Source organism: Aethalodelphis obliquidens, unplaced genomic scaffold (assembly GCF_003676395.1).
Source record: "Aethalodelphis obliquidens isolate GAN/ISIS:26980383/991018 unplaced genomic scaffold, ASM367639v1 scaffold4, whole genome shotgun sequence".
In the NCBI taxonomy this organism is placed as follows: Eukaryota; Metazoa; Chordata; class Mammalia; order Artiodactyla; family Delphinidae; genus Aethalodelphis; species Aethalodelphis obliquidens.
Genome location: NW_020837948.1, coordinates 41446587 through 41468971, shown reverse-complemented (window position 1 = coordinate 41468971; position 22385 = coordinate 41446587). Strand labels below are relative to the sequence as shown.

Below are 22385 nucleotides of genomic sequence, written 5' to 3'. Positions count from 1 at the left end.
CAGGGTGATGGTGGCCTCGTAGAATGAGTTGGGGAGTGTTCCTCCCTCTGCTATATTTTGGAAGACTCTGAGAAGGATAAGTGATAGCTATTCTCTAAATGTTTGATAGAATTCGCCTGTGAAGCCATCTGGTCCTGGGCTTTTGATTGTTGGAAGATTTTTAATCACAGTTTCAATTTCAGTGCTTGTGATTGGTCTGTTCATATTTTCTTTTTCTTCCTGATTCAGTCTTGGCAGGTTATGCCTTTCTAAGAATTTGTCCATTTCTTCCAGGTTGTCCATTTTATTGGCATAGAGTTGCTTGTAGTAATCTCTCATGATCTTTTGTATTTCTGCAGTGTCAGTTGTTACTTCTCCTTTTTCATTTCTAATTCTATTGATTTGAGTCTTTTCCCTTTTTTTCTTGATGAGTCTGGCTAATGGTTTATCAATTTTGTTTATCCTTTCAAAGAACCAGCTTTTAGTTTTATTGATCTTTGCTATTGTTTCCTTCATTTCTTTTTCATTTATTTCTGATCTGATTTTTATGATTTCTTTCCTTCTGCTAACTTTGGGGTTTTTTTGTTCTTCTTTCTCTAATTGCTTTAGGTGCAAGGTTAGGTTGTTTATTCGAGATGTTTCCTGTTTCTTAAGGTAGGATTGTATTGCTATAAACTTCCCTCTTAGAACTGCTTTTGCTGCATCCCATAGATTTTGAGTCGTCATGTCTCCATTGTCATTTGTTTCTAGGTATTTTTTGATTTTCTCTTTGATTTCTTCAGTGATCACTTCGTTATTAAGTAGTGTATTGTTTAGCCTCCATGTGTTTGTATTTTTTACAGATCTTTTCCTGTAATTGATATCGAGTCTCATAGCATTGTGGTCGGAAAAGATACTTGATACAATTTCAATTTTCTTAAATTTACCAAGGCTTGATTTGTGACCCAAGATATGATCTGTCCTGGAGAATGTTCCATGAGCACTTGAGAAGAAAGTGTCTTCTGTTGTTTTTTGATGGAATGTCCTATAAATATCAATTAAGTCCATCTCGTTTAATGTATCATTTAAAGCTTGTGTTTCCTTATTTATATTCATTTTGGATGATCTGTCCATTGGTGAAAGTGGGGTGTTAAAGTCCCCTACTATGAATGTGTTACTGTCGATTTCCCCTTTTATGGCTGTCAGTATTTGCCTTATGTATTGAGGTGCTCCTATGTTGGGTGCATAAATATTTACAATTGTTATATCTTCTGCTTGGATCAATCCCTTGATCATTACGTAGTGTCCTTCTTTGTCTCTTCTAATAGTCTTTGTTTTAAAGTCTATTTTGTCTGATATGAGAATTGCTACTCCAGCTTTCTTTTGGTTTCCATTTGCATGAAATATCTTCTTCCATCCCCTTACTTTCAGTCTGTATGTGTCTCTAGGTCTGAAGTGGGTCTCTTGTAGACAGCAAATATATGCGTCTTGTTTTTGTATCCATTCAGCCAATCTGTGTCTTTTGGTGGGAGCATTTAGTCCATTTACATTTAAGGTAATTATCGATATGTGTGTTCCCATTCCCATTTTCTTAATTGTTTTGGGTTCGTATTGTAGGTCTTTTCCTTCTTTTGTGTTTCTTGCCTAGAGAAGTTCCTTTAGCAGTTGTTGTAGAGCTGGTTTGGTGGTGCTGAACTCTCTCAGCTTTTGCTTGTCTGTAAAGGTTTTAATTTCTCCATCAAATCTGAATGAGATCCTTGCTCGGTAGAATAATCTTGGTTGCAGGTTTTTCTCTTTCAACACTTTCAATATGTCCTGCCAGTCCCTTCTGGCTTGCAGAGTTTCTGCTGAAAGATCAGCTGTTAACCTCATGGGGATTCCCTTGTGTGTTATTTGTTGTTTTTCCCTTGCTGCTTTTAATGTTTTCTTTGTATTTAATTTTTGACAGTTTGATTAATATGTGTCTTGGCGTATTTCTCCTTGGATTTATCCTGTATGGGACTCTCTGTGCTTCCTGGACTTGATTAACTATTTCCTTTCCCATATTAGGGAAGTTTTCAACTATAATCTCTCCAAATATTTTCTCAGTCCCTTTCTTTTTCTCTTCTTCTTCTGGAACCCCTATAATTTGAATGTTGGTGCGTTTAATGTTGTCCCAGAGGTCTCTGAGACTGTCCTCAGTTCTTTTCATTCTTTTTTCTTTATTCTGCTCTGCAGTAGTTATTTCCACTATTTTATCTTCCAGGTCACTTATCCGTTCTTCTGCCTCAGTTATTCTGCTATTGATCCCATCTAGAGTATTTTTCATTTCATTTATTGTGTTGTTCATCATTGTTTGTTTCATCTTTAGTTCTTCTAGGTCCTTGTTAACTGATTCTTGCATTTTGTCTATCCTATTTCCAAGATTTTGGATCATCTTTCCTATCATTATTCTGAATTCTTTTTCAGGTAGACTGCCTATTTCCTCTTCATTTGTTAGGTCTGGTGGGTTTTTATCTTGCTCCTTCATCTGCTGTGTGTTTTTCTGTGTTTTCATTTTGCTTTTCTTACTGTGTTTGGGGTCTCCTTTTTTGCAGGCTGAAGGTTCATAGTTCCGGTTGTTTTTGGTGTCTGTCCCCAGTGGCTAAGGTTGGTTCAGTGGGTTGTGTAGGCTTCCTGGTGGAGGGTACTAGTGCCTGTGTTCTGGTGGATGAGGCTGGATCTTGTCTTTCTGGTGGGCAGGTCCACGTCTGGTGGTGTGTTTTGGGGTGTCTATAGACTTATTATGATTTTGGGCAGCCTCTCTGCTAATGGGTGGGGTTGTGTTCCTGTCTTGCTAGTTGTTTGGCATAGGATGTCCAGCACTGTAGCTTGCTGGTCGTTGAGTGAAGCTGGGTGCTGGCATTGAGATGGAGATCTCTGGGAGATTTTCGCTGTTTGATATTATGTGCAGCTGGGAGGCCTCTTGTGTACCAGTGTCCTGAAGTTGGCTCTCCCACCTCCGAGGCACAGCACTGACTCCTGGCTGCAGCACCAAGAGCCTTTCATCCACAGGGCTCCTTAATTTGGAATGATTTGTTGTCTATTCATGTATTCCACAGATGCAGGGTACATCAAGTTGATTGTGGAGCTTTAATCCGCTGCTTCTGAGGCTGCTGGGAGAGATTTCCCTTTCTCTTCTTTGTTCTCACAGCTCCCAGGGGCTCAGCTTTGGATTTGGCCCCGCCTGTGCGTGTAGGTCGCTGGAGGGAGTCTGTTCTTTGCTCAGACAGGACGGGGTTAAAGGAGCCGCTGATTCAGAGGCTCTGGCTCGCTCAGGCCGGCGGGGAGGGAGGGGTACAGAGTGCGGGGCGGGCCTGCGGCGGCAGAGGCCGGCATGACGTTGCACCAGCCTGAGGCGCGCCGTGCGTTTTCTCGGGGGAGTTGTCCCTGGATCCCGGGACCCTGGCAGTGGCGGGCTGCACAGGCTCCCCGGAAGGGGGTGTGGATAGTGACCTGTGTTCGCACACAGGCTTCGTGGTGGTGGCAGCAGCAGCCTTAGCATCTCATGCCCGTCTCTGGCGTCCGCGCTTTTAGCCGCGGCTCGCGCCAGTCTCTGGAGCTCCTTTAAGCAGCACTCTTAATCCCCTCTCCTCGTGCACCAGGAAACAAAGAGGGAAGAAAATGTCTCTTGCCTCTTCGGCAGGTCCAGACTTTTCCCCGGACTCCCTCCCGGCTAGCCGCGGTGCACTAACGCCCTGCAGGCTGTGTTCATGCCGCCAACCCCAGTCCTCTCCCGGCGCTCCGACAGAAGCCGGAGCCTCAGCTCCCAGCCCCGCCCACCCTGGCGGGTGAGCAGACAAGCCTCTCGGCTGGTGAGTGCCGGTCGGCCCGATCCTCTGCGCTGGAATCTCTCTGCTTTGCCCTCCGCACCCCTGTTACTGTGCTCTCCTCCGCGGCTCCCAAGCTCCCCGACTCCGCCACCCGAAGTCTCTGCCCACGAAGGGGCTTCCTAGTGTGTGGACACTTTTCCTCCTTCACAGCTCTCTCCCGCTGGTGCAGGACCCGTCCCTATCCTTTTGTCTCTGTTTAGTTTTTTCTTTTGCCCTAACCAGGTACGTGGGGGGGTTCCTTGCCTTTTGGGAGGTCTGAGGTCTTCTGCCAGCGTTCAGTAGGTGTTCCATAGGAGTTGTTCCACGCGTAGATGTATTTCTGGTGTATCTGTGGGGAGGAAGGTGATCTCCGCGTCTTACTCTTCCACCATCTTCCCGGAAGTCGTAAGCAATATTGATACTCATTTGTGGTGTCAGGTACACATGTACATATATTTGCATCAGGAAAGAGAGAGAGTCTTACCTGGTTGGTTTTATGTTATTTTTACTTGATAGAGTGCTAGATTGTTGTTTATATGAGGCTTAGCTCTATGTGCTAACCTCATCTTCCCTATCCAGAGTCTTAGGACCAGGGAGCTGAAGTAACCCTGATTGAGATGGGGGAATACTTTGAGAAATCAAAATGTAGTAGTCTCTTGCTTTCTTCCTGAGAAGTGTCATTGCTGATATTCAGATATACATTATGTTGGAAGGAACATTCTGTGGCATGGATATTGACATGATCATTTGCTAGTTTAAACAGAGATTTTCATTGTCCTGTTCTATGTTCTCTTGATAAGTTGAACCATGAGAGGTAAAATCGCTCAGAGTGATCATCTACATTTTGGCTTTGCAAAGAATGGAGTTGGCTTCCTGCAAAGTTTGTTGAAGACTGGCTAAGACCCATACTTAAAGGAGTTATTTCTGGTCAGCTGCAAGGCTTGACACCTGTCAGGGTCCAAGGGAGGTGTGGGTATTTCCCCAGCCTGCTGATATGGCCTGTCCTGCTGCTCACTTCCCATGGCACACAACTACAACTGCAAGGCTTAAACTCAGCCCTCTGATCACCGGAGAAGGGGTCCTGCTGATGCCCACTCACGAATCCTGACCTGACAGGATCAGGCTGTGGTCAAGGTTCCATATCTTGGCCCCTGATCGTATCAGAAGGGCAGTGCTTCGCTAATCATGCAGCTTAAAATCCCCTTTGTCCCATTCTTCAGAGTCTCTCTCCCACATTCTGATATCCAGCCTTGCCAGAATACCATCTGCTACCCAACAGTGTGGTAGGGCAAAAGGGGACCTAGGCACCTGCTGAAGATCCTGTCTCTGTGGGTTTTCCCTCAATAAACACTGTTTCAGCAGGCCTGATGTATGTGCTGCTTGACCATTTGTCCTTGTTTGTGCAACAACCCAAAAACAGCACTTCAGTTCTGAAACCATTTAATAGCTTCTTGCGCTAGGAATGATGCCTTAATGAAATGCTGTACATACCTGTAAGAACCTTGTCTGCTGAGGGCAGAAGAAATAAATCCTATAGTCACTGAGGGTTCAAAGTGCTGGAGATTTCTCTGTCAGTAATCTCATATCAGGTATAGTATGGGGCAGAACATAGCAGTTATCTATTTAGATATAACATTTATTAAAACCCTTTCACATGGCTTCTCCCCAACTGTTAATTTAGTGATTTTTTTCACACATCCAACACGCCTAGACAACAAATACCAAAAATACAGGAATTTCAACTAGTTTTAATGTCATTGTGGAAAAGTGTTTATGTTTAAATCAAAGGTGTTTAAAAATATTATTTTCACACCTCTTCATCTTCATAGTTTATGGATTAGAAAGATATTTTTAAACACAGTGTGAAGCATGCTTATTGTAAGTAAGGTTTGTGTGCCTTGCTGTATTTCTTACAGTAGTTTAATATCGTTAATATATAAATGATGATATAAAAGAATATGTATACTTTTAAAACTGATATCTATATCTCTAAGTTAGGTAATGGTATATGATATAATTTAATAATTAAAATTTGATGAGCCGATTTTTTTTATTTTTTACAACAAAGTACAGTCTTGCTTGTTAAAGCTTGTATGCATTGTGTTTTTCAAGTCTTTTTCTGGCGAATGCCATTTAGGGAAATGTAAAGGTTAATTTTGTACATAAACAGTAGGAGTGGCTAAATCTCTTTTTTTGTAGTCATATATTCTTGTTAACAGAAATCCACAGAAGCCAAGTACTTCCTCATTGTTTTAATGGAATTATTGCCTGACTAAAGCACTTGACACCACTGGATAAAGTTATCTTAAAAGATTGTTACAAGCTATCCATATATAAGTCCTGGAAAATTTGTTTTATTAACTGTTTTGTCATACAGATACAGATTTAGATGTAGATATAGATCAGGGGAGGAAGGAGGGAAGGAAGGAGATGGAGAGAATGGAAAGAGGGAATTAGTTTGCTAGGTTTCTTAAGAATACCTTTTGGCATTAGCATACCCTGTTTTTTTAAATAGCTATGTTTTGCCTCAACAAGTATTCAAAATAATAGAAATAATACATTTCAGTATGTTTTAGTGATATTTTTCCAATCTCAATGTTAGGTCTTCAAACATGAACTAGCTTACTTATTGACTGGAATTCTTGGAGCAGCAATAGATTATTGGATTGTCCTTGGTCTTAAGATGGGTAGAAACGTGATGCGACACATGTCTGATGACTTAGGAAGTTACGTTTCCCTTTCATGTGATGGTAAGTGTGTCTATGTTACATGAGCCTTCTTCCCCACACATATCATTTATTATTCAAAAATAGTATTTTGATGCTTTCATAAAAATTTAATATAGCATGGAAAATAGTACATGGAAATAACTTATTATATATTTATATATAATGTTATTAATGTTTTCCTTAATCCTACAACAAAATATTAAAATTAAGCCGTTCTGTGAAAGTAAATATTTAGACAAATTTAAAACCAGTTTATTCTCTTTTCATTGAAGAGATAGATTTGCTTTTTAATGTTTGGTGTTTTAAAATCTCACATGGTAGAAACTATTTTCAGTACCTTTAATACTTCTAATTGTTCACCTAGAAAGCATTATCTGTCTGTAATGTTGTCTGCGCCCTATGAACAGTTTCCAGGTCTCTTCCTGCATAAATACTTAACAGTATTAAAAAATGAAAATCTTTGGATCAGAATACTTACTATGTTATAAAGCCACTTGGATTAACTTGAGCTATATCACTGGCTAAAACATTTTCCCCATGTACCTGTTGCAGTGTAATTTTTCTTATTATAACAAAAAGCTGCCATATTTCTTTTCCATTGAGTCTGACGATCTAACAAATTAGCATGGATGAAGCAAATAAAAGTAATACATACGTATAATTTTCTCACTCTTCCTCCTCCTCCCCGCATTATCTAATTTTAAAGTTTCCTCTAAAGTAATAGGAATATTACTTAAGCAATATGATGACAGAACTCATCTTCACATGCTTACCTTATGAAAGGTTCTACCTAACTCTTTTGGGTCTCCAGGCTTCTATAAGATTTTATGTGTACATTCTTTTTTTTTAATATAGTTGATGTACAATATTATGTTTCAGGTGTACTACATGATTTGACATTTTCATACATTAGGAAATGATCACCACCATACGTCTAGTAACCATCTGTCCACATACAAAGTTATTACAGTGTTATTAACGTTTATGTTCATTCTTACACTTCAAAGCCAGTTTAGGGCCCTATGAACCATTTCCTTCTTCCCTCCCTTCTTTTCTTTCCTTCCTTTCTAAATTTCTAAAATGAACATATTTTAAAGTAAGTGAACTTCTGTGCCTCTCAAATATAAAAGATGATTTTTATATACTTAAAACTATTTTAGACTGCTAAGTAAGTATTCTGTTTTGTTACACATGTGTTTCGTTGCATCTTGGTTTTATATAAAAGAAAAAGTTCTTGAATATGCTGTCAATCACTTTAATACTTTGAAGAGAGATTCTAGAATAGAAATCCAGGCTCTAACTGGGTTCAGGATTTATTCGATGATGCCCTCTGCAAAGAGAGGTCTCTTTTTATACTACTGAAGTTAGAAGATTTTTATCTAAAGCATTTTATCTTCTTTTTTTCCTCTTTCTTTTTCATTGAGCTGAGGGGTGATTACTGTTCCTTTTGTGAAGTAGCTGTCCTTTGTTGCATGACTTTTTAACATTTCTTAGCTCAAATTCAATCTTCCTTCAGAACCCTTTCTTTTCATTTCTTTCCCACCATTCCTACTAGATCTTTTTTTTTTTTTTCTTTTTTTCCATTTTAGAAACAGCAGAATTCTGGCATTATTTGCTAGCATGGGAACTAAACATTCAGCTAAAAGGATTCCCTGTTTTCATTCCATAATGAAACTTCTTTGAGTTTGGGGACCCCAGGATAGAATTAGCAGTGCCTTTACAGACTATCAGTGTATTTATATGTGTTGTTTCCAGTGTGTATTGGTCACCTCTAGGGAAATATAACTTATCTTAGCCAAATGCATGAAATAATGAGCCTTGTGATAACAAGGTTCTACTACATGTTATGCATCAGCTTTAATGCTTTCTTTGCTCATAATCGAATGTCCCTTCACTTTAAAGCAAGGCATTGTTATCCACTGTTACTCCCAGTTTCCACAAGTTTAAACTCAACAAATTTGAGCCTGTGACTGACTTAAGCTGACTGACTTTAATGTTACCATTGTAATCCTGTCGACAGACTGATTACTTTGCTCTCAATATGTTTGATCACTAATACTTAAAACTACAAGAGATTTAAACTATATCCCCATTTGAACTGTGTGTTTAAGCCTTTCCTTTCTCTTCTCAAGGTACCACACAATTGGTTTCTTAGACTTCCAATTAAACCATAGATAGGCAGTTTTAAAAATTCAACATACATATCTAAAAATGGTTCAAATTAATCTTCCTAAATTTTTGTTAGTACATCTTGATTTTTAGCCTTTGTCAAGAGATAGAAAGCAAGTGAATAGTTTATCCTTAAGAGAGCAGTAGCTTTTCTACAGCTAATATGCAAAGTTAAACTGTATAATACAGAGCTTGTAGAATAATACACTCATCCCTACAAGTGAACCAGGTGTTCTAATAATGTCCTTTTGGTCAATATTTTGCTCTTTTGATAGAGAACCATTTCTTTTTCTCTGTAGATACTCCGTAGTTTGTATGTTTGTTTGTTTGACCATGTCTTTGTATTATTCTTCAGCTCAGTTAAACTATTATTTGCTTTTCCTAAGTCATTAGTAAAGATTTTATAATTTGGCTGTTATATAGCTTCCAGTTGAAGATACTGGTCCATCTTTCTCATTTATGACAAACGATGTTTTGTTTTTTTTCTAGTCCAAAAGTATAAAATACATACTATGGTACTACTCAGATTCAGATCTATTGAATTAATTTTAGTTTAGTAAAATTGTTGTTAGTTGTTAATTGTTTTGTAGAAAATTATGGCAGAAGATATTTCAATAGATAAGTAAAATTCTTTCTTCTTTCCATCAGAGCTCATGTCCAGCAGTCCCACAGAGATGCCATTCTCTCTTGTTCCGAAACACTTTGAACAGAAAGAGTTTCCTTATATCCCTTTCTATATTTTAGCATCAAGATCTGAAATTTCTTTTTTGTGCCTAATTGAAATTCCTGATGTATTGGCTTAAACTAGGGTTGACAAACTGTTTTTGATAAAATATAAGATAGTAAATATTTTTGGCTTTTCAGCTCTACCATCTCTGTCCCAACCACTCAACTCTACTCTTAAGAAAGCAGTGATACACAGTACATAAATCAACATGGCTGTGTTCCAGTAAAACTTTATTCATAAAAATAGGCAGCAAGACATAGTTTGTCAATCCTTAACTTCAGTTTATTTCTTCTCCTGTTTTCACTGGGAAGAAAACATGTCATCAGAAGTTACTATAATATTTTTCACATCTTTAGAGAACTTTAATAAAGCTTCCTTTGCCTTTCTCAGGCTACGTCATTATCTTTTCCTGAGAGTTTTTCCAAACCTTTATTGGCTTTTTTTTTTACTCTCTATTTTAATCCCTCTCCATGCTTCAGACCTTTTCCAAAAATATACATTTTTATAATTTGACTAATCATCTCAATCAAAATGTTTCTGTTGCCTGCATTTGTTCAACAGATTTTTATTGGCATTCTACCAGGCATTGAGGTAAACACTTCATATACAGTGGAAGAGGGAAACAAAATATGATCCTTGCCTTTTTGGAGCTTTCGGTGGGAGAGGCAGACTGTAATTAAGTTAATGTAAATACATCATTTTAAAGTGCTAAGTGCTCCAAATAAGAAAAACTAGGTGTTGAGCTGGATAAACTTATTTTATGTAGAGTGGTCATGGAGAGCAAAACCTGAAGGATAAGTAGGAGTTTGGCAGAGTCAGGGAAGTGTATTCCATTCAGAAGACACAACATTTACTAAAACTCGGAGATAAGAAAGAGTTGGGCCTGTTTGAAATCTTTTGATGCCTGGCTGATGACAAGCAGAAGGGAGAAGAGTGGCCACAGTAAAGCCAAAAAAGTAATAGAGGAGCTTGAGTAGGAACTTCCAAGCCCTATTTAGGGGTTAGAAACCATTTTTCAAAGGGAGTGGCATGATCTAAGTAACTTTTTTAAAGATCATCCTGGCTTGGCTCTCCAGTTATTGCTATCTGCCAGTCATTCATTCATTTATCTATTAAGTACTAAATGTTTATTCTGTGCAAGCTACTAACCTACTAGCTGTGAGGGCAATAAAAATGATCCTGCCATTGAAGGTCTTAAAGTCCAGGGGTTAAGTTTCTTTCTTTTTTTTTTTTTTTTTTGTTTAACTTTTTATTTTATGTTGGAGTCCAGTTGAGTAACAATGTTGTATTAGTTTCAGGTGTACAGCAAAGTGATTCAGTTTTACATGTACATGTATCTATTCTTTTTCAAATTCTTTTCCCATTTAGGTTGTTACCTAATATTGAGCATAGTTCCCTGTGCTATACACTAGGTCCTTGCTGGTTATCCATTTTAAATAGAGCATTGTGTACATGTCAGTCAGGGGTTAAGTTTCTTAAGTTCTCTTGTTCATCTCTTATTGATCATTCCCTTCAAGTGTGTGTTACCTGGTCATATGTGGATCCATTATAGTTTGTATTTGCTATTTCTTTAAAGCTACCAAATGTTATTTCTAGGTGAATAACTCCATTTAGAAGTTCCACTGTGGGATCGTTGCTTTTGAACTGTACAGTACAAGTTATTTCTGCTTTGCTTTTGCCTCTGCTTAGAGTTGATACGTAAGATCAGTTGGTTGTAGTAAAGTCTGTGACGATAGATGTGCTTTTTTTTAATGTGTATAACTAGAGATTTAATATTGGAAAGATCTTTTGCTGCTCATCCTTCAGTTCATTGCTTGCATAGTTTCAGATAATACTAGCAGCCTAGTAGGTTGTAAGTAGTCCGTTGTAACAAAAAGTTGTAAATAACTCCTTTCTTGTTTCCAGTTCTTATAAATTATATCTCTGAGGCCATATTTGGACAGGATTGTTTGAATTCAGCAACCATATGTCTGTGTGGGGCTAGGTGGATCTATTTAACATCTGACTGGAGCCATTTGCCCATATGGCAGTCTGCCACAAGCAAGAACCTCAGATCTCTTTAGTCCAGGCAGTTTCTTTCTGAGCCTGGCCACTGTTTATGTTTGGGGCCAGATAATTCTTTATTGTGAGGGGCTGTCCTGTGAACTGTGAATTGTAGGACAGTTGGTAGCATGCCTGGCCTTTGCCTACTACGTTGCCAGTATATTTCTCTCCCCAGTTGTGACAACCACAAATTGCCAAATGTTCCCAGGGGCAAAATTCCTCCTTAAACTGTTGTTCTTCTCCACACCCCACCCCCATCCCACCCCAACTCTCCTTCCCTCATTGAAAGTCAGGCAAGGACTGCAAGGACACCAGAGGCCCTAGCCTTTCGGGAAGGCATCTGAGAAGGACAGGATTTCACTGGATGTCTGCGAAGTCTGCTCAGCCAAGGGAAGTCAGCTCCTGAGTAGAGACTTCAAATTTTAAGCTTTATATTGCTATTAAGTTTATTATTCTGTCCAATTTTTAAAATGTATATTGACCTGTTATGTTATTTTGCTAACTTTATTGACTTTTTCTAATTCTTTATTCTTCCATTATTTGTAGTTAATTTTAATCTGCCTTATTGTATATCAACTTTTTTCATCCTGTTTTGCTTAATTTTAGCTTTTTTAGTATCCTATTGATTGATTATTCTTTACCATTCCAGTGTATTATCCATGCTATTACTTAAGCAGAGAGTATTAATAGAGAATTCATAACATTAAATTTACAAGGGAAATAGTCACTTCAGTCCTTTATCACTTTCAATTCATGTATATATTTATGTATTTCCATATTATTGGAGAACTTGAGGATTTTAGAATGAAGAGATTTGAGACTCTTGGTGTTTTTGTTGTTTGTTTGTTTTGTCATTTAAAATTATACTCCTCTCCCGCACTTGGTATAGTACAGTGGGTGCAGACTTCTAAGGAAATTCTTATGCATTCTCTTGTCTTACCTTGTCCCTCTTCTTTACCTTTCCTCCTTCTCTGCAGTGATAGGATTCATGGATGTTGTCGGGGGAAAAATGTCTTCCTATCAGCTCAAGACTAATCAGTGCAAATTAAATACATGTGTGCCCATTTAAAAACCAAGTACCAGTTTTCCAAAGACACAGCCCTATTGTGGGAAGAGATCTTTAACATTAATTGGAAAGTATAGTGATAAAAGTCCATGTCTGTCTATCTATTCATATATCATCTATCCATTCATGTATGTATATATACGTATATATAAAATTTCAAGCCTTTTATTTAAAATAATAAAAAGTAGTGATTGTTTCAAATGTGAGAACATGTGCCATAAGAATTTCTCTTGAAGGGCAAGGAATAGGAATATTATCTATTTTTTGTGGTTTAAAATTATGTGGGTGACTCTTACTGGTATAGGAATCATCATCTGAATGAATAAAGTCCATGAAAGAAATTGTCTGTAGAAAGAAATTTTATAAGGTGTAGCAATAACTATATTTACTTCTCTTGTTTTCTACAGACTTTTCTTCACAGGAATTAGAGATTTTTATTTGTTCCTTTTCCTCTTCCTGGCTTCAAATGTTTGTTGCAGAGGCAGTCTTTAAAAAGTTGTGTTTACAGAGTTCCATTAGTATTTCTTCTGAGCCACTCTCTCTTCAGAAAATGGTAAGCACCACTCTATTTTAGTTCTTTTAATTTTTAAGAAGTAAGTTTATAAATTCTATTTTTAAATATTCTTAGTTATTCTAATAATTGGACAGAGCATATTAATCATAAATCTTTCAAACATATAAGCAGGTCGTTTTCTTCCTCAAAATGGAATAATTAGTGAATAGAAATTTTAATTACTTGAGAGTAATGAAGAATTGGTAACAGAAAAATTATACAGGAATCTTTATATCACTTGCCACAGTATGTAAGATTATTATTTTGGAAAGACCTTGATCCAGAAACATTCTACATAGTATTTAATGGTATTTAAAAAGCAAAATTTGCAAATGATGCCAAAGGTTATTCCAGTTATCCTATGTATATACACATATAAACTTGATTTGATCCAAGGTTTTCCAGTTTTATCTTGGCTATCTTTAGCTATTATTGATATCTAATATCTCCATCAGTTTCTTCAACAAATGAGAAATATGCTTGTTAATAATTGGTCAGATTGGGCAAATACTGTTTGCAACAATCCTTGTCTTCAGTGACTTCTGCGCTCCTCATTCTGTTTATTCCAGACTTCTTTTCTGTTGAAGGAAGACATTACCAAAATGGAAATGACAAAATACCAGTTGTACTTAAACCATAAATACTAAAAATAGGCTAATTATAACAAGTTGGGCATAAGACTCATCAAAAGAACTTTCCTAAATGAGTGTCAAATTTGAATTCAAAAAAACAATTATTTTGAAGAAGTCATTTTTCTTGTGTATGTCATATTGACTTAATGACATGGAACTAGCAGCTTTCTTAATATTTTAGCATGTTCATATGAGATAGGGTGGCAACCATAGTGATGAAACCAAGAAATTATAACTAAATTTAATGGTGAAATGAATCAAGTATTTTCTTTTTACTGTTTCCAGGTTTTTGTAGTTGAGAAAACAATATAATATTATTTTGCAACAGGTATATTCCTATTTGCCAGCTTTGGGGAAAACTGGTGTGCATGGGACTGGAAAGATGCAGATACCAAAGAAAATAGGACAGCGGCCTTGCTTTGAATCTCAAAGGGCTTTAATTATGCTGAATGGTGCTAAACAGAAACAAGTGGAAGGGCTGCCAGAGTTACCGTAAGTGGTGCTTATATACCAGCTATGCTTTGTTTTCGAGTACAGCTCTTCTTCTTAGGCATTTCTTGAACTGTATCTTTATCTGAGATGTTGTCTGAATTATACTGATAGCAGAAAACTCAGTTTTATACCTATAAATGCACATGATCAACATTTTCACTTTCTTTAATTCAAGGTACACACTTTCTATTAAGTCTTTTTCAAAAGAAATAAAACTCTTCATCAAATTATTGTTCCACACAATTTTTGCCTTGTGATTTTTAAAGTACTGCTTGTATATAATATAGATGGGATTTCAGAATGCATCGCCATGTGAGATACTCTGAGTTGTTACAATAGCTTTCCCCAAATGAGAAACCTCCTCTAAAAGTATGCTATATAAAATTCAGAAAACCTGAAATCTTTTTAGGAAGAAGAGGATAGGATTAGAATATGAACATAAGAATAGGGAGTAGGGGCCTGCATTTTGATCTTAGCAGTTTGCTTTAGTCTCTCTGCCAAATATGGTTTACTTGGTCTCGTCTGCTTTACTGGACATTCAATATTCATAAACTTTTTGGTGGGCTGTTGGGGGGTGCAAGGGTAATAAAATGAAAATTAATGCATAAAATTTGTTTCTGTACAGTTGAAATAAATATAAAAATAGAAAGCAGTAAAGATTTGAATGAATAAGGGGGTTTAAATTAAAAGAAGGCTAGATTTTTTTTTTTTTAACTCACAATATAATTTGTGCTTCTACGCCTTGGTGAAAAACAAGCTTTCATTATGTCTTACTTTCTTTTCAGAGAGCTGAATCTTGCTAAATGTTCCTCATCATTAAAAAGATTGAAAAAGAAGTCAGAAGGAGAATTGTCGTGTTCCAAGGAGAATTGCCCCTCTTTGGTTACAAAGATAAATTTTCACAAGACTAATTTAAAAGGTATTCCAAGTATCTAAATTAATTTATGCTAGGAACTTTTCGTGGTTATAGTCAGTATTTGCAAGTTTTACACACTGGCCCTGATGAATGCTTGAACTTAAATATTGGACTAGGTCCAGGAAATACCTTCCTGGAGAGCATATTATTTTTGTGAACAGACATTTATACCAAAAAAAAAAGAAAAAGTGTTTAATACCTGGTGTAATAGAGTATTCCTCCCTTCTTTTCTCCACCTGCCTTTTCAAATATTAAACACTGTGTAACTCATGTTGAGCTCATTCCAGACTTGCCTGCCTTACTTTTCTATTCCACCTCAACCTGTGCTGCTTAGGATCAGTGTCTTGTGATTTGAAAGTATAATTCAGTCTTCATCTCTTTCAGTCCTAGACGTTTTGTGAACAAAGAATGAGAAGTAGGCTATGTTACATAGCTGTGTTAAGCATATGGACTCTTTTCTTCCAGGCATTGAGCCCAGACTATGAAATGTGCTTGGCTTTTGGTTCTAACTATACTGGAACCTAAGTACCTAAAGGGATGGAGTAACAAGAATAGCGTTGTAATAATTCACTCCGGCACTTCTTTTACTTAGGTACCCCTTAACTCAAAATTATAAATTACTACCAAGAGTCTGTATCTAGCCAAAGTAAATTGCCAAGTCTCTTGTTTATGAGCTATATCGTGTTTTTAATACAAATATTATCATTATGGCACCAAGCTTTCATCATCTTTCAACATGAGTTCATAATAGCATATCACAAATTCAAAATAACTGCCCGTTTGGCTCAAAATATGAAAAATGTATTAAATGTGAACTCAGATATTAACGTCACAAAACAGTGTCTTTTTTCTTTGTTTATTGTGTCAGAAAGTAAAATGAATATGAATGGCTTTAAGCTGAACAGCAGAAGGAACTGGAGGGAGGAAGAGAATTGAGAAATAGTAGAGAAAAACTTCGAAAGCTTTTCAATGCTTGTTAAAGAAATGTTTTGGTAGAAGTTACAGAGATAATCTGTAAAACTGAACACTGGAAAAATGTGCTACTTAGTATTTTATAGCAAGAAAGTTTGATTCAATATGTATTTCATTTGTTTTCAAAGCAGTTATTATGTTTTTTTAAATTCCCCTTACATCAAATTATCACTTATATCTTATTAATCTTGCTTACAGCAGAGAGGGGTGTAGTCAATTTTAGGCAGCAGGCACTAACTGCACCCCTCCTAGAAAAGACTTTGCCATTCTATTTGTCATTCTTGTTCAGCTTTAAATGGTACTAGGGATTTTTTTCGTGTGTGTGCATGTGCGTGTGCGTGTGTGTGTGTTTATATTAAGATTCCCCCATTTCTCCTTCTCTGTGCTGCTGTAGCCAAGCCAGACAGCCTATTGAGAAGCAGCAAACCATCTGTTAATGGATTTGAAGTTCTGAATTACACTTGAGTGTGTAGAGGCACTCATGCTTAGCCAGAAACATTCATTTGAATTAAGCTATAAATGCTGTATAAAAAAGAGCCATACATTTAACGTAGGTTCATGAATAAATTTAAGAGAGGGCAATTGCACTTTAAACTTTTATTGCTGCAAAACCCAGTATATTTGGTGTTCTCTGATCATTTGAGGGTTTTATAGCAGGATTGAAACTTCAAACCTTGAACTAGGGGGAGACAATGCCTATATTAAACCTTTAGTAGAATTTCATTGCTGAATTGCTGATAGAACAGAGAGGCTCTATGGATTGGTGGGGTTCCCTCCCCCCTCTTTTTTTTAATGTGAGAGATGTTTAAACCAGTCAAAAGGAAAACTCAATAAATAATTTTCTGGCATGGGGCCAGATCTCCTAGTTCATGCCCTTTGATTATTTTCTTTAGTTGATATCTTGTCTTCTCTGGAATAATCTATTAATTTTTTATGGCAGGAGAAACAGCCCTCCATAGGGCTTGCATAAATAACCAAGTGGAGAAATTGATTCTTCTTCTCTCTATGCCAGGAATAGACATCAATGTTAAAGGTAAGTTCTAAATCTTTGTTGTCTAATTCAATGTCTTAATATTTGTGATATTAAATAGTTTAATTTCAACATTAAGAAAAATCATTTAAGTATATTTACCTAACATATCTTTAAAGTATTGCTAGTAGCAAAACCAAGAAATTCATCACATATTGATGTATAATAGTGCACAACCATTTTTTGACATCTATATTTTGATCAGATCGCAACATCAATATTTTAAAATAGTTTTTAATTTATTTTTTACAATTAGAAATATGATTACACCCTAGGCATTTTTATCAAAGAGTTCTATTTGTATATGAGGCACTTAGAAAGTCACACTGAGAAGGGAAGTAGAATATCAATACTTCACTACCAAAAGTCCTACTTTTAGCCGTTTTAAAATTTGCCTTGATTTCTAATTTAGACAATGCTGGCTGGACGCCTTTGCATGAAGCCTGTAACTATGGCAACACAGTATGTGTCCAGGAAATTTTGCAACGTTGTCCAGAGGTAGATCTGCTCACTCAAGTGGACGGGGTGACTCCTTTGCATGATGCACTGTCAAACGGACATGTAGAAATTGGCAAGCTGCTACTCCAGCATGGGGGTGAGTGCATTTATGCTAAACGGGTTATGATAAATTATCCAGTTTTTTGATGAATCCCTCAGAGATAGAAAGTATTTTATATTTTAAGCTCTATAAGGAAAGATGCCTTTATTACATTTTAATGAAAAAGTAAAGATGAAAAGTCTGCTAGAATGTAAGCACCTTTTATTTACTAAGGATAAAAACCTTTTCATAAAATGTATTTATTTATTGTATTATTAAGCCTTTTTACCTTTGTTACGAGAGTGTATTTTGAATTGAGTGTGTTGGTTTTTACTATTAATCCTTTTACTTAAAGTGTGTAATGTCTGTAAACCAGACATTTCTGAAAGCTTATTAATAAATGGATGTAAATGTTCAATTGTGAGTACTTGTGTTTTTCATTCTTGTTTCATTTCCTATATATAACTGCTAACGATTATTCTTTTCTTTAATGAGTCTTTTCTTTATAGACTACAAAAAAGACATCCTAGAATAATATCTTTTCTTCATTCACATTTTGTAGTCAATTAATAAGTTAAGTAGGAGGACTTCCAAATGATAATAACTGTTGTGCAGAGGGTATGTGATGGAAGTAACTTGAGCTTAATATTCATCTACTGCTTTTTCTGCTGATTTCTTATCTGATCTCTGCTTTCAGAACCCTTTTTTCCACCCCCTAACTCAGTGATATTCTTCTTATATCTGAACTGAATAATATAAATTTTATATCAAAGTGTTCAAAACTAATTTGCGTTTTAAAAGGAAAAACAAAGGAAAAGTGATGACTAGCTTATAATACACAAAGATTTGTATAAATTTCCTATTACTTTTATTTGTACTAAAAATACTGTTGTACTATTTATCCAGTCATTAAAGCTATTTGATTCTGCATTGAAAATAAACAGCATATTTTCCTTAGCTATCTCTTTACTATATATCTATATCTATCTGTCATCTATCTGAGGAAGGCTCTATATCATGGTAGTTTAACATGTTTGGTTATTTATAGTCTTCTCCTGCCCCCTAAAGGCCTTAGTGTGTCTGTTTTACTTATACCATTTCATAATTGATGTATTTTTCAGTTTTTATACTTTTTTTAGTATTTTATGTTTACAAAACCATACTGTTATATCTCCTAAGTGTTTTAGTTTTCTACTTAACTATGTATGTGACATTCCAAGCCAATATTTGGCTTTGCTTCAATTGGTCTAAGTGATGTAAAAGCCATTATTGTGTTAAGGTATTAAGTCCAACTTTTCAGAAGAAGAAGGCATTATACTAACCATTGTGAATTGTTTTAGGACCTCTGGTGAAGAATAGTAAATTGATGAGTTCTTTGTCCCAAGAGAGGAAATCTACTTGTATTTGCATTTATCAAGGTCCTTCAGCAATCATACAGACTTCTCTTTGCCTTAGGTATAATCTGAGTTTGGACCTGTCAAATGGTTTGACACCATCATTGTAGAAACTATATTATCTCTTCATTGTGAGTCGCTCAGTATTGAGAGCAATAATTTAAATTATGTTTCTAAAACCTTTGTTTACTTTTGGTATCTTGTGTTCATAATTTTGTTGTATTTTCTCTTTTAAACAGGAATAACTTGAAACATTTTTTTTGAAATATCAACATAATGAAAACAGATCTAATTTTGATTTAGAATGTTTTCCATAAAATATACATTAATCGTATGTCATTACTGGTTGATCTTTTACATTAAGTACATTTTATATCTAGGCCACTACATGTGTCTCATCAGATTCATCATTAAGAGTTTTAGCAGCTATGATCTGTAATCTCTGACAATAAGATCTGTGTTGTATGGTAGAATCTTCTGATTATGTCTGCTAGTACTCAAACTTTTGTATCCCTTGTACCATTTTTATGGCAAAGTACATAAATAATTATAGGACTTGACTGGCAGAGGTGCGAAGTACTCCTGTACTTTGCTGTGTGACCAAATACTGAGTCATTGTTATTTTGCCCCTCTCATATCATCCTTAACTACCCAGGGGATAAACTGTATCTTCAAAACTTTCTTAGTAGATGGTTAGATGGGTGTAGCTAGCATAGATGGATGAAATCTGAGTTTTTCCCAGAGCAGTTAATATTTACTTTTTGTGAATCAGTTACCTATATTAAAAATTGAACATAAGCAAGGATAATGAAAAACGTGTTCTGTGTCTGGGCAAAGTTTTGCAGTCTGCACTGCTACCATTGCCTATTAGCAATGGAAGGGGTCAGTACTTTTTCCGCTTGGTGATATTATGAAATACCTTTAAGGCTCTTATACAGAATTTAAGATAAATGTATTTTTTTTAAATTTTCTCCAGGAACACTGATATTCTTATTTGAAGATGACAACTTATAAAGTTTTATCAAAGTTTTTTTTTTTAATTTATAACCATATATGTTATTTATTGAACTAAGGCATGTGCTTTTAGGCAAACCTGATTAGGCAATTGACTAGATTATTTTTTTCTAATGCACCTTTATTAGTTAGTATACAGAACCAGTTAATTATGTCAATATGAATTACTACAAAATATGACTGTAAACTGAGCCCTGGATGCTTTGGGGAAAAAAGGAGAGAGAAAATGGCTGTTACACTGCCAAAATAAGAATGTTTAACTCTTAACGTTTTGCATGTTCTTTTTCACAGGCCCAGTGCTTCTGCAGCAGAGGAACTCTAAGGGGGAATTGCCCTTGGATTATGTGGTATCATCTCAAGTCAAGGAAGAACTATTTGCTATCACAAAAATAGAAGATACAGTGGAGAACTTTCATGCACAAGCAGAGAAACATTTTTACCACCAGCAACTTGAATTTGGCTCATTTTTACTTAGTAGGATGTTGCTAAATTTTTGTTCAGTTTTTGGTTTGTCTTCAGAGCTCTTCTTAGCTTTCAGAGGATTAACTCATCTAAATGACCTGCTTATAGTTTGTCAGAATTATAAGGAAACCACTAGTGCTCGTACTGACTGGTTATTGGATCTTTATGCTAGAAATATAAAGACATTGCAGAAACTCCCAAATATTCTTAAGGAACTCCCTGAGAATTTAAAAGCGTGTCCTGGAGTACACACTGAGGCCTTACTGGTGACATTGGAAATGATGTGTCGGTCGGTCACTGAGTTTTCATGATGATAACAGAAAATATGGGTCAGCTTTCTAAACCTGCTCAGCTTGCTTTGTCATTTATTATGGACTTCATAGCTTATAAACAATAAATAATTTCATTTATTTATTGACAGAATTTGCAGCCTTGCTAAATCTTTAAAGCACTTAAAGAACTTATCCAAAGCATAGTATAGGCTTCTTTTTCCAGTGTGTAGGATTTAACTCAAAAGTAAAAACTAGTTTTGTTTGATACACATTGCATTTATTAGTCTTTATTATTTTTTGTTCTAAAAGTATTATTTATTTATATTGTACATGTAAAATTTTTTAATTTAAATATTTTTTCAAATCAAAATGTAATGTCCTCTCTTCTAGGTGTTCTGGGTCTTAGCATCATGGCAAGAATATTCATGCAAATGTGCACCTATAAACATGTAGCTCCCTGTTTCTTCTCTGTAGGCTGTTGGAATAAAATACTCAGTTTTACGTGTTTCTAAAATAAACATTTCAAAATTCACAATAATATATTCTTTTGGTTTTTAAATTCAGTAAATGTGCTAATAGTTTGATCCCTTGATCTATTTTATTTTAGCAGTTCCTATAGAAAGTGTATTTCTACTCCATGTAACCACTATTCTGTAAGTGAAAACGTTTTGCTTCATAATGTTTTATTAAATATTAAGATTATAAATGGCAACAAAGTAAAGAATTTGAGATTATCTAAAATCTTAATGTACAGTATGTATTTACAGAGTAGTAACATTTCAATTTGCAGTTTTTCCTAATAGTAATTTGTAGTAAAACTAAAAGAAAGGATATGGATAATAATTACTTTTGAAACTGGAGTTGCTTTACTAGTGGGAATAAGTTACATTGTGATACAGCTGGAAAAGAAACATTAGAACTTCCATTTCGATTTTATGTAACTTAAGTGATGATCTCACAGCAATTAATCTGCTAAAGAAGCACACTTTAATTTTATTTTGGAAATAGATCTTTTAGCAGGATACAAATGCTGAGAGTCTTATTACTGGGTTTACAGTCTAAACTAAAAATTGCTACATTACTTTATCAGCTCTGAATAAAAGTCAAGTTTTTTTCCTACATTTTTAAACCAGTAATTTTTTACACATACTGTAAGAAGTATTAGCTGTTTCTAGTTAGCCTTCAAATGTGACATCATACAACTCTCTTTTGATGTTTATTGTTACTTGCCAAAATATCAGAGAAAACATGACTAAGGAACATTATAATGCTCATAGAGAGTAAAGTGCTTCCCCAGATGATGTGTAGGAACATTTTTATTCCAAAGAGTAGCCACTTTACGTCACTTGTGAAGGCATGTGGAATAACATTTGCTTGGTAAACTAATAAAAACATAGACTTTGACATCAGACAGACATAGTTTCAAATCCTTGTGTAATTTCTTACTAACTGAATTACAAGGCAGTTTTCTTTCTAGCTTTGGTTTTCTTACCTGTCAAGTGGAAATAACACCAGGTATCTTGGTCATGATAGAATTAAGTTATTAGCCATTCACCTTATATGGCACTTAATAAATGTTACTTCCTTT

General features: G+C 35.7%; 1 protein-coding gene across 4 annotated transcripts in view; it reads left to right on the top strand.

Annotated features, from left to right (window-relative positions):
• Positions 1 to 21178, top strand: part of SLF1 (SMC5/6 complex localization factor 1) — a 68725-nt gene extending 47547 nt beyond the window's left edge. For all 4 annotated transcript variants that reach the window (XM_027100616.1, XM_027100617.1, XM_027100614.1 and 1 more), the window contains 7 exons: positions 6391 to 6538; positions 12930 to 13075; positions 14036 to 14199; positions 14985 to 15118; positions 17028 to 17120; positions 17530 to 17712; positions 20355 to 21178. In XM_027100616.1, coding sequence (XP_026956417.1) covers positions 6391 to 6538; positions 12930 to 13075; positions 14036 to 14199; positions 14985 to 15118; positions 17028 to 17120; positions 17530 to 17712; positions 20355 to 20836 — 1350 coding nt within the window. In that variant the 3' untranslated portion in view covers positions 20837 to 21178. The remainder of the gene's footprint in view (positions 1 to 6390; positions 6539 to 12929; positions 13076 to 14035; positions 14200 to 14984; positions 15119 to 17027; positions 17121 to 17529; positions 17713 to 20354) is intronic.
• The last annotated feature ends 1207 nt before the right edge of the window (positions 21179 to 22385 follow it).